This window comes from Condylura cristata, unplaced genomic scaffold (assembly GCF_000260355.1).
Source record: "Condylura cristata isolate star-nosed mole 26May11 unplaced genomic scaffold, ConCri1.0 scaffold00020, whole genome shotgun sequence".
Taxonomy (NCBI): Eukaryota; Metazoa; Chordata; class Mammalia; order Eulipotyphla; family Talpidae; genus Condylura; species Condylura cristata.
The window spans coordinates 25,487,708-25,500,357 of record NW_004567121.1 but is presented as its reverse complement, the minus strand read 5'-3'; the positions used below and the strand labels follow the sequence as shown (position 1 = coordinate 25,500,357).

General features: G+C 48.1%; 1 protein-coding gene across 1 annotated transcript in view; it reads right to left on the bottom strand.

Moving 5' to 3' along the window:
* The window catches only part of ALK (anaplastic lymphoma receptor tyrosine kinase), a 564,885-nt gene that overhangs the window by 61,784 nt on the left and 490,451 nt on the right, over positions 1-12,650 (bottom strand). The window contains exon 9 of the mRNA XM_004686326.1: positions 12,068-12,237. Coding sequence (XP_004686383.1) covers positions 12,068-12,237 — 170 coding nt within the window. The remainder of the gene's footprint in view (positions 1-12,067; positions 12,238-12,650) is intronic.

Below are 12,650 nucleotides of genomic sequence, written 5' to 3'. Positions count from 1 at the left end.
GAGTGAAGCTCCCAGGGCCGGAAACACCTATCCCGTCGTCCGGACACCTGATCCACACGGCGCAGGTGTGGGCCCAGTGTTCCTGGCCAGAGGACAGCGACTGTCCCCTGTGGGGGAGAGACTTGAAATGAGAAGCCCACTTTTACGCGTGTGAAGCTTCTTCTCAGCTGAAATGCTCAATAAATCCTGTGAAATCTGGACACTCACAAATAATCCTTCCTGCTTCAAGTCTCAATTAGAGACCGAATCTGCTTCAGTTCTGAAGAGGAAAAGCCTGAGTCTGCCAGCCCCTCTGGTGCCCTTCAGGCCACGCTCCCTGCGGTGGGGTCTCAGGCCCGAGCCCCCTCCCCGCTACGTCAGGACAGGCCAGCAAGGAGGCCTGGGGTCTGGCTGGGTAGTGGATGTGAAGGGGGAGTGCCCACCAGAGGACCTCCAAACCCTGTTCTGGGGCCCTGGGGGTACCAGGTGGCGGGCAGGAGGGGCAGGCAGCACTCGACCTGCCCAGCAGCCCCTGCGCGTATGTAAGTGCTGGGAGGCATTTTTCCTTCGGACCTTGATCAGGTCTCCAAGAGGGATGAGTCTTGGCAAAGTCACAGCCAGTTTCCCTGGCTCTCATGGGGGACACGATCACAGATAAGCTTAGTAACCCACAATACATCCAGGTCCAGGATCTTCAAGTGACACATGAGGATGCCCAGATTGCTACCTCATTTTCTTTTTAGTATTTGCCAGGATTAGGGAGCTGCTGCCCCGGTCAGCTAGATCCTGAGTTATGAGGGTGGGTGCCTAGAAAGAATCATGTTTCTGGGTTAAGCAACAAGAAAACAAAGCTATCTGATGCTCCTGTACAGTGCGGGTAAGGGCCTGACCACCTTCCTGACCATCGTGGTCTAATCTGGTCTAATCTGTCCTCCACAGGCCAAGGCCCCAGACCAGTGCTGATTTCTATGCTGAACTACAGGACAGGTGTGTCCTCTGGGAAGGCCTGGGTGTCTTGCACAAGTGAACCAAACGTGTGTGCCTGTCAGGGTGAGAGGAGAGGGTCCACACCTGTTTCCCCAAACAGACCCTCCCAGGGAGGCCCCACCCAGAGGGTCTCCAGGCTCCTGCTTCCCTCTTCATTACCAAGTGATTAGAGCTGCAAGTTCTCAACCAGCCACTGGGCCTGTTTGCATGGATGACATGTGCAAGCCTGGACTGGAATGGCTTCTAAAAAGGAGAGTTTCTAAAGTGCTCTGCAAGGCAAACCAGTGGCAGCTGCTGTTTAAAAGAGTTTGATTGACGCTGGGAATTGCACATATTTTTGAGTCAGGAACACTCATGACAATCAGGGAAGACTCAGTCAGATGTGGAATCACATGTGAACATGCGAGCTGTCTCTGTCCACCCGGGAGGCCACACTGCTGGCCCTCCCCAGGGGCTGCAGGGAAGAGACAGGTGAGCAAAGATGGGCCCTACTGGGGTGCAAGGAGAGTCATCAGGAGCAGAGTCTGGGGATGGAAGTAACAGGGCAGGAAGGGGCCAGCAGGACCAGTCCAGCAGTTTCTTCTCTGTGGTCACTGGCCAAGAGACTGGGTGGCGATCAGGACCACCAAGATTCAGCCTCTACCTTGAGGGTGTCTGTTTATGGTCTTTGCCTGTGCCTCCGGTGAAGAAGTGGCTCATGGCTCTTATGGGTCTCTCCCTGCCTCAAAGCTCTCAGGCTCTTATGTGGTCCAACCATTCTTTCCTGTCGAGCCCCTCAAAGTACAAGGACTCTCCAGTCAGCTGTGACCTCAGTCCTGAGTTCTTATACAAACTGGGGGTCTGCTCTGGCTCTGAGGGCAAGCCAGACGCATGCCGCATCACTGCAGGGCTGCAGGGGCAGCTTGCGTGGCAGCCCTGAGCCTCACAGTGCTGTATGGAGGGAGGAAGCCTCGACCCAGGGCCAGAGGGGCCTTGCCGCGCCCGCTGTGGGTAGCCTGGTCAGTGTGGAGAGAGGAGGCAGCTCCCTGGGGTCCCTGAACTCCCTCACCGACCTGCGTCATGTAAGTGCAGGGCAGCTGGGCTCTGCTCCCAGCCCCTGGGAGAGACTTGCTCCCTGTCCTCGGAAATACGCACCACGGCAGCGCTTTGGGCGTCTTCAAGGGAGACGCTGGGGCTGTGTGGAGGTCGCAGCCTTTCCTCTTTGTTCTGGCTGGTGGGGCATGGAGTTTGCTAACACGGACTTGGCTGGGGGTTCTGGCTGGAGCCTGGTGTCATGAAGAAGAGTGCGTCCCACGTCTCGCTCAGCTTTACAGAGGCCCTGGGAAGCCCACCGGATGGTGTGCTGGGGGGTGGCCATTTAGGCCTGCTCAGAGCGGGTGGCCTGGGAGCCAAGTGCCTCCTGGCCAAAGGGGCAAGTCTGCCCGGGACGTACTGACGTTGCTCTCCAGCCGCTGGGAAGAGGCACAACCTTGTTAGGTAACAGACTGTTAATGGACAGTGAGTAGAATGCCTTCGTTGCCAGCCTGTGGGATTGGCAAACCTAATTAAGTCCAGTTAATGATTTGAAATAGCTGACATAAAAGGTATGTGTGAATGTGGACTGAGGAGGAGGAATGTTTTAGGGAGAGGGCAGGACACTGGTTGGCCTGGGTAAAGGCATTTCACTGGGGATGGTGCTGCCTCTCGATTCCTCCACCCGCCTGACAGGGAGTGGGCTAGGAGTGGGGTGCTCTGCCTGGGAGTGGGCCAGGAGGGGGGTGTTCTGCATCCCTTTCCATGGCTGGGGCTTGTTTGGGCTCTGGCTGCTTAGGGGAGAACTGGCAGATGGTGCGGAAAAACACTTTCTCCCGTTTCTCACTGTGCTGATGATTTACTCGGCAAAAGTCTCCTAAAATGGACTCGGGCCTTGGTGTGCATTTCTCTGAGAATAGCGAAAGTGACGAAAAAGCCCTGAAGTATCTGTCTCGTTATCTGTGTCAGCTGCTGTTACCAGTGGGCGAGGAGGGGCTCTGGGCTCTGGGCTCCAGGCTGACGCTGGCCCGGACTCGGGGCGTCCCTGGCTCCTGTGCAGTGAGGAAGGGCAGACAGCAGGGAGCACCCTCTCTCCCCAAGTTCCACTCCCAGGGTAACGCCTGACTTGGCTGCCAGCTGGGCACAACAGCACCAAGAGCAGAAAGGCAGTGCCAGGTGAGTCAGTGTTGCCCAGCGCCCTAGAGACTGTTCATGGTGAATCAGCCCTTGAGACAGGACCCTTTAGGGGTGCACAGGGGAGAAAAGGAATGTTCAGGCTGGCCGGGCCGGCTGGGAGAGTCCCGCAGAGGCCAGCATCCTCAGACCCTGGCCTCAGACCCTGTGCCCTGGGCTCACCTGCCTGGGCCGAGACTGAGGCTTGTCCCCACGGTTGCCCTGCTGGCGGCCAGATGCAAGGCAGATGCAAGACTCGCCACAGGACTGCAGGGTGGGGAGAGGACGTTCCTTTCCCCTCTTTCATTCTCTTACTCTGTGTCATGTGTCTCGAGTTTCCTGGGTGCCAGGTTTTGAGGGGAAGAGCGAAAGGTGGATCTTGTTTCCTGGGGCCCTGGCCCAGCACAAAAACACCTGCCCCAAAGGTTTGCATGTGTCATGAGTCCAGAGAGAGGAGAATTACAATTTGGGGGAGGGAGAGAGAGACAAGGAGAGGGAGAGTCTTCTAGGCTGACTGCCCCCTGTGAAGTCTCTGTGGCAGGCAGGATTCTCTGGGGGTGGAGCGGCTGGAGAAAGAGCCGGGAAGGGCGCTCCATGGCAGAGGCAATGTGGGCTTTTGCTCCATCCGTGCAAAGCCACCATGTTCTTTCCACTCATTTAGTCCCTTTCATGCTCCGTAGGTGGTGCAGTGTGAGCCCTCTGGAGCAATGGTAGGCTGGAGGGCTGCCCGTGGCTAGAAAGCACCTGACTCCATCCCTCAGAGGAACTGGGGCTCTACTCCGCCTTTGTCAGGACCCCCAGACATTTCCCCACCAGTCCCATCCTCTGCCCCTGCTGCCATGCTGGCCTGTGACCTGGAGGATCAGCATGGTGCCAGAGATGGCAGTGCTCCCAGTGGTAAGAAGACCCAGGTAAAGGGCGGTGGCTTGTCGCCTTCTCCACTGACAAAGACATCTTTGTGGGGATGAGTTAATGGTCATTGCTAGGTGGAGGCTGAGTTTCACAAGGAGCAGTGGAACAAAGATGGGCCCCTTTACCTGAGGGGACACTGGCAAGTCCCTGAAACTTGTGAGGCGCCATCTTGGTTTTTAAACATCTGTGTCAGATAGGTATTTTCACATTGGAAATATTTCTTTAGCATGGGAAGTTCTGGCAAGTTCCTGTTTACAATCTATTTTTATTAGACATCTGTGGTTTCTCTGGCAGTGTACCCTAGCTTCTGGATCTCCCATTCTGCTGCTGAGTGAAGACTGAACACCACTGTGAGCCAGGTACTGTGTCCGCAGTTAACAGTACAGAGAGATAAACCTTGACTTTGAGGAAGTGGACAGCTGCGGCATTCGTATTATTCACTGACTAAATTTCTAAAGTTCCTTTTTAATTTAACCCCCATAGAGTTAGAATCTACACAGAGAGATAAGAAAGACTTTAAGTGACTGAACATCAACGTGAGTGGCAGAGCTATGGACAGAAGACTCACTCGGGAGTGGGGTGTGGTGGAGGCCACGTGGAAGTCTGGCAGCTAGAACCTCAGGTATAGGACACAGGTTGAAATAGAGGAGTTATCCACATGGAGGTGACAGAGGAAGCCATGAATGTCAGACAGATCCTGGGATAATAGCATATATAGAATAGCATATATATAGCATATGAAGGGAAGGGAGAAGGATGGTAGGTAAATCATTAAGAAGTTTCAACTATATAGTGAAGGACAGATTGGACTTTTAGTGGTCAACTTAATGGAGGACATACAGATGCTGATTTATAAGGATGCATGCATGAAGCTTAAACATTGTTATAATGCAATGTTCCTTCAATAAGAAATAAATAAAAAAAAGAATTGCACTCTGCTTTTCTTCAAATGCCTAAATTCTAGGCTTCATGCTGGGACAGAAAGAGTTGAGAACACAAGGATACATTTTCATAGGCACTAAGAGTCATGAAAAACATGTATTTATAGGCTTCTAAACAGAGCTTGGGCATGACCAAGAAAATCTTGAGCAGACCCAAACATCCTGTTGCTCAAAAGGGCTCACTTACCACCATGTTAAGAGACTCCTCAAAGTAGGCTCACAGTTCAGCTTTGTCTCACTGCTTTGCACTCTTGATTGTGGAAACTTAGCAATCAAAAGCAACAACTTGTCCCAAACATCACAGTAAATCAGGGTTAGAAAAAGGATATAAAGCTCAGAAATGCTAATCTACTCTTTGCTCCAATGATCTGGGATATATTCTGAGAAAGAAAGAGGGCTAGATTCTTCCAGAGTTATGATCTGTATATGCTCATACATGCTCAGGGCTAGATCCTTCCAGAGTTATGATCTGTATGCTTGATCTGTACATGCCTGCTTGCACATTGCACTGCTGAGCCATGAGCCCCAGGGCTGACCCGTGTGGTGCCATTTGGAAGGTAGTAGCAGAAGAGGCCTCTTTCCCCTTTCTGAGCTCCAGAGGCTGGTGTTCCTCAAGAGAATTTCCAGTCTTTCTCTGTGCCCCATGGTTCTCCGCTAACCACACCCAGAATTTAAAATACTTGGCTGACTACCCCATGCCATCTCTCAGGAGATGGCTCAGGATTCTCCGACAACCTAGCTGGCTAGTCTTGAACCCAATAAAACATTCCTGTCTCTAAGCTTCTGCTCTTCTTCAAAACACCCTTGTTGCTTCCCCATTTCCCTAAGATCTAAATTTCCCTTGAGGTCCAGCTTATAATAAGGTTGTTTTTGACATGATAGCTCTCTGCCATATGGAGACACTGCACTATCTTAACACTCAATATCAATAAAAGGTATGGTCTAAAACATTCAACTAAAAATATTTTATTAATAACAATGACAACCATTTATCATGTTTTCTACTCTGTGCCAAGCCCTGTGTATTCCTTTCCCTGGGCATGTACATAAGAAGCAGACTAGCCTAAGGGCTAATGGAAAATTATTTAACCTCTTCAAACCTCATATTCCTCAATAAAAGTGGGGGATTAATTATATTCTTTACCCCAAGGGGCTGTTTTAAGGATGAAGTGAGATAATGCATTTTAAGTACTTGTTATAGAGGCTGGCATGCAGTAAACACTCAACAAATGCTTCCTCTGATCCTACCCTTCATAACTCTTCCAATGGCTCTATGAGGAAACTGTGATTCCATTGACAAACATTTGAATTAAACACTGTTTTTTATTCGGGAATAACATTTTGGGATCTTTGGATCTCCCCTCACTGGAATTTAATACTTCTATACTTAGGTAAGAATAAGTCATAAAAACACCCCACTAATGCCTTTCTCACTGCAGAAGATGCCATACAAAGGGGAGTATTGTTATTGATGGCATCCCATAAAAAGAGGGGATTCTGCACATGAGAAACAAGAATTGAATAGGAGAAAAATCTTGGTGCTCTGGAGTTTCTGGCCTAAGTACATGAAGACATAACTCTCAGTTTAACTGACTTCACTTGAAAGATGCATTTGTGAAATACAACACTTGTCGTTTAGGACAAAGGATGCAAAGGGAACAGGAAATCTAAATATCTCCAGAGGGAACATTTGTTCTCGTTAGACTATGTATATAGTGTGCAGCTAAAAGCCTTTATAATGATAATGCTGGGGAGTAGAGCCGATACACGTGCCATAAGTTATGTGTTTTCTCCTTGGCGGCAAGACTGCAGTGATTTGTGAGACATGATTTGATTCATGGTTGTTTCCAAATCCCTCTCACAATGAGTTGAACTTAGCACTCTCTTCTGTCTATAAGCACGTGAGAGCTTGGGACAGTATGTTTAATTTAGTAGGCTATGTCATTATAAAGAGGAAAGCTAGGGGGATGTATGTCCCTGCTGGAGACTGACAGAATAAGGGGAGAGAAAGTACATTTCTTCCACTTAGAGGAAGGGTAAAATGAATTCTAGCAGAAGAGTGACAATTGAATGGTGGAGTGGGAAAGCTGATGAAAGGTGGGCAGAAGGAAGGAAAGCAGTTACAGGTGGGTGTCATGTAATGAGATGCCTTTTTAGTACACATCCAGCCAATATTTGAATTGGTGCTGTCCTTCACAATTACCTTGAGAACACCTATCTGTATTCCAGGGATGTTGCCACTGCTCAAAACATCTTGGGTACTGCTCTCACAGATTTTTCTTTTTAGTCTTTAAAGCATGATTATACAGTTACTATCCCTTCGTAATGATGACATTGCTTCTGTCACTGTGCATGTTTGTAAATGGACAAAAGAAATATCACTCCATGCATCAATGTCTCCCCACATTGATGTCTTTATTTACTTTTCACATCTTCTCTGAATATTTGGAGGACTACTTTGTGGAGGGAACAATATGAATGTAGCTCTCTGCGTATAACTGATCAGTTCTAGATATCTACTCATGGAAACCAGGGCACGCAATTAAGATCAAAGTCTTTCTCATAAAGTGATTCTGCTAGGACATTGACAAAAGACAAAGACAGTACAGGTACCAGGTAAAACTCCACAGAGAATACCTTGTCACAATAGTAACAAATGTTGTTTGGGTTTATTTGATGGAACACAGGTGTTGCTTTGATATACAGAACACTTTGCAGTGGTATTTACTATAATGTGATTTTATCTGTTTTCTTTCTTTTTTTGGATGCAGGTTGAACGGAGGAGGAATGTTAGTGAAAGTCTCAGTTAATTCATCTGGCATTTGGAAATACATGTGATTTCCCTCAATATATCATTCTGTCAACATGTATTTATTGGCCATACTGTGTGTTAGGCCTATTATTAGATATTCAGGAATCTGACATATAAGATAGGTCTGAATCTTACCCTGTTGGTGCATATATACAACATTAAAGACTGGCAAGTTATTAAGGCATGATTCAAGAAACTGAGACTGTACTTATGGAGGTGTATTATAGAATATAGGGGTCTGATGTGGCTTCTTTAAAAAGTGGGAGAGTGGCAGTTAAGAAGATAAAAGGTGCAAAAAGGGGGCCCTCCCTGGTGGTGCAGTGGGTTAAAGCACAGCACTAAGAAGCTTACGCCACCTTCGCATGAGTTCGATCCCGCCTGCCCCGGAGGTGACCACATGGTGCAGCAGACCTCTCCTGACTTGCCCGCTGCTCCCCTCAGCAGTGTACTTCATTGATCTGACTGTTCTGCTCCCAACTCTGTCTCTGGTGGGTTCTCTTATCCTCCGCATCTCTGTCCTGTACCCCAGTTCTTTATGAATAAATAAATAAAATCTTTAAAAAAAGGTGTAAAAAGAACATTTTAGATAGAGAGAAGGGCAGATTTCACTTAAGCCTGGAAGAGTTCAGCATGGCATGACTGAGGTGAGAGAAGTTCAGTGAGGTTACCAGGTAGAGTGATAGAATAAGAATGATATAAAATGGGGATGGTGAACAGATCACAGGCAGGTCTAAATAAAGTTTTTGTTAAAGAAATTTGAAAGGTCCCTAAAAACCAGAGGAAGTCCTGGGGGGTTTATAAAATAGGAATAATAAGATTATATTTATATTGAAAAAAGATTATTTCATCTGTCTTATGTAGACTGGATGGGGTGGGGAAAACATGGAGGCAAGGAAGCAAGTGAGAAAGAAGTTGCTGCCATATTCAGGCAGAAGGCTAATGGCTTTGGCTGGGTTCATGTAATGACCTGGGGCTATAACCAATATCCAGGCATAGGGACTCGTTAGGGATAATTTAATAACGTCCTAATAAAGTTGCTTGAAAAACTATAATGGGGGGCCCAGGATACCCCCAGAAATAGAGGTGATTTGGGCCAGCACAGGTAACGAAGTTCCTGCCCCTTCACAGGTCAGAGTTAGGGAGCTGTCCACACAGCTGGTGCTGAATAGCTGAAGCCAGGCTCTGTCTAAGGACGCTTCATGGAATGGGGGAAGCTGACACAAGGTACTAACAAATACCCCAGAGTTGGGAGGAGGGGAATTGATTTTTCTTTGTCTTTTATCCTCTTTCCCTTGTTTATGTTTACCCCCTCTACCTTCTCCTTCCTCCCCTTTTCATTTCCTGGCCACCCTGGCAGTTACAGCTCACTCTCTCTGAAAGACAGAGGGAAGAATGTGCCTTTTACTCTTCCATTAGTGACTTCCTTTAAAAAGAATCTACAGAGCACCGATGACAACAAATTCATAAGAACCTTCACCCTCTCTTAAGGTTGGATGACTGGTTATTATTGCTAAATTGGCCATCCCAATCTCTGTTGAAGAGGGGAGATTTATTGTTATATTTATTAGTAGTAGTTATTACCGACTAAGCATTTACTGTGGGCCAGACAGTTCACTAAGCCCTTAACTTCTCCAAGCCTACGAGGTAGACTTTATTATCTTTGTTTTATAGAAAATGGCTTGATTTGGAAGGTCAGTGGTTGTGATTATGCTATTTATTCAATAAATTATCTGAAACTACATGCATGAGAGATAAGGATAAAGGACTAGGGAAATAAAACTTGCTGATATCTACTTATATACAGATGCTTTTGATAGTCTTTTGATTTTGTCTCATAACAATCCTGTGAGGTTGTACTTTACACTATACTCATTTTACAGATGTGATACTGAGGCTCAGGCAGGCTCTGTGATTGGCAGAGGTCATACAACTAATAAATTGCTGTGCCATTTTAAACCTGGGTCTCTCTGTTTCTAAAGCCTCTGTGCTGCCCCTCCCTGGTGGCACAGGGGCTAAATAACGATTAAGTTATTGCCAGCTACTGTGTCACGAGTTGGATCCCTGGCCAGGGAGCTGAACTACAACACATGGTGCAGCAGATCTCTCCAGTCTCGCCCGCTGCTCCCTTCAGGATCTGCCTTTTCTGTTCCCCACTCTGTCTGCGGTAAATCCTCTTACCCCTCTCCTGCACCTATGGCCTGTACCCCAGTTTTCCCCCCTCTCCTGCACCTATGGCCTGTACCCCAGTTCTAGTATGCATACAGAAATAAAAACAAATCTTTAAAAAAATAAAGCCTATGTGCTTTCATTCATAGTACTCCTTTAGTCTGATGGGCCAGTCTCAGCTGAAGTCTAGCTGGATTTTAGAAAGTGAAAGCTGCCTTATCTCCTGCAGTTCCATTTGCCTCTGGGTCTTGATGCCTCTTATAGTACCCCTTGCTCTGAGAGCAGCTTTCTGCCTCTAAGCATGCCAGTGGCGTGCTGGTACGTGGGGGCATTGTGTGGTCTGTAATTGTACACTTAATAGGTCACTAGACATCATCAAACCAAGCTGGCCTTTGTCTGAATTCCCACTGGACCATTTGGTCTCAGTATCAATATTGAAAATGTCAGTCTGGTAAACAGCCTTTAACAAGGAGGAGGGAGCCTGAGAACAAAGTCTCCTTCAAGAGAAACTCTAGCGGATGGGAGTGAACAGAGTCAACATCTTACTAGCTTTAAATCCCCTGGAGTGACTATGAAAGAGAGAAGACTTGCTGGTTTGAGGAGAAAAAAATCCCTTTGATTCATCTGAATTAATTTCACATCTCCCGGGAGGGAGGGCTCTGGCATTACCCTTCTGTACTCTGCCCCCCTCACACGGCCCCCACACTAAGGAAGGACAAAAGCCTTCAGTGTGCAGTGGGGAGTGTCCTCACTACCCCTTCCTTCCCTTTAATTTAATCCATCTGTCCCGGGGGTGCTGGGCCTCGGGATATCATAGGGTCTTGGTCTTTAACCCACACACATCTGAGGAGTGGGAAGCAGGTGCTTACAGGGAGGACAGTGGCTTCTTCCTATAGCAGCGTGGCTCAAGTTATACACTTTTGCAAGCAGCAGGCTCCATAATGCTGGAAAATTTGAGTCCCGGCATTATGCCAACAAAGCTGCAAGCAGCTGAAATCACGGTCCATGTCACTGTGACCTTTGTCCTCACCTTGCGAAGGTGGCCCTCCAGGACAGCTTTCGGAGGCTGCTCTGGATGGTTGGGCTTGTCATTTAGCCTGTAAAGATAGCTTTCCCCTCAGATCAATTTACCTGTCCCCTTTATAGAAGTGAACTCTCCCATCACCTCCTGTTGGGCTTTTGGTTGGGAGCAGCTCAGCACCAGCCATCAAGAGTTCGTGTGACACAACAGCGCTTGGCTGGATCATGTTTGCGCCAAGGCTGCCCACCTCAGGCCGACTGTAGGTGGCAGGCTGGTGCCATCTTGGGAGACAAGGGGCAGCTGGGCTCAGCGTTCAGCTCCACCTCAGAATCACAGGGAATTAATCTTCTAGTCAAATCTGCAGTTTAATGGAGAGGAGACTGAGGGGCCCAGAGAAGTTCCAGGTCACATGGGTCAGTAGTGTAGATCCAAATAGGAACCAGAAACCTGGTAGAAGATGGTAGAAACCATCTTCATCAAGCTGCCCGGGGGACTGGCTCAGAAGACTGGACTTGAGTCCACTGGGGCACCAGTCCTCACTCTGATACCAACTTCCTGGTATTTCACCTTTTATTTATCATTTTATTGCCTTGTAAAAGGGCAGGGTGAGTAAATATGATAAGGACTATGCTATCTATGCCCTGGGTTTTGTTGTGGCTAATAAGGAAAAAATAAAATGTCAAATGGGTGTGTGAAGCAAAATTCCATTAAGAGGAAATGCTGTATACATAGAAAGCCTGATGATTACTTGGGAGTAATAAGAATTGTTCAATTTCATTTCTTCCTGCAGCAACTAGAGGAGGCAGCCAATATGTTCAAGTTAGGGATGTGGGAGGTGAGTGTGCATTAGCGCTGCCATTCTTAGAGAAACTTGGGCTCCCTATCAGCCTGCAGGAAGATGCGTGCATGTGTATGCACGTGTGTGTGTGTGTGTGTGTGCATCTGCATCTATCTGTGTCTCTTGATGTGTGTCTTGCACAGAGTGGACGGGGAGGAAGACTTGAGTCTCTTCTGTATTCTGTCTGATGGGGGAAAAGGGAGTGAGGGGGATGGGAGGAGGCCCACCTGTCAGTCACATCGAGGAGAGGCAGCACGGTCCACTGCCACAGGCTCAAGCCTTCATTGGTGGCCACTTGCCAGACCATCCTGCTTTGCTCCTTCCCAGTTTTGTTCTCCACCAGCACCAAGGATACATTTCCCCTCAAGACTCCACGGATGAGCCAGGACATTCGGAGCTGCAAGGAGAGAAGCAGCAGAAGGACATGATGTGGAGAGGAAATCTCAGGCCCCCTTCCTGGAACTCTTGACTGAAGCCTAAAGGACTTCGCTGGGGACTCTGCAGAGGCTCCCAGGTGCAGAGCTGAATGCACACTGTCCTCGCTTGCTGTCTCCCACAGTGGCTACCACTGAGGTTCTAGGAGCTGGGCAGGGCCAAGTAACGGGCAACTTGGAGCCCTGTTCAGGGTGATGGTACCATCCTACATCTTACGAGGTTCTGCCTTTGAGCTGAAACCAAGATCAAGGGGGTATTCCATGAACTTCCTCAAGAGGACCCAAAGATTCTAGTTGATGGCCCCAATTCACCCTGTGACCTTGTTCGAGTGAAACTGTGACTCAATTTCTTTTAATGATTTAGGTGATCATTGAT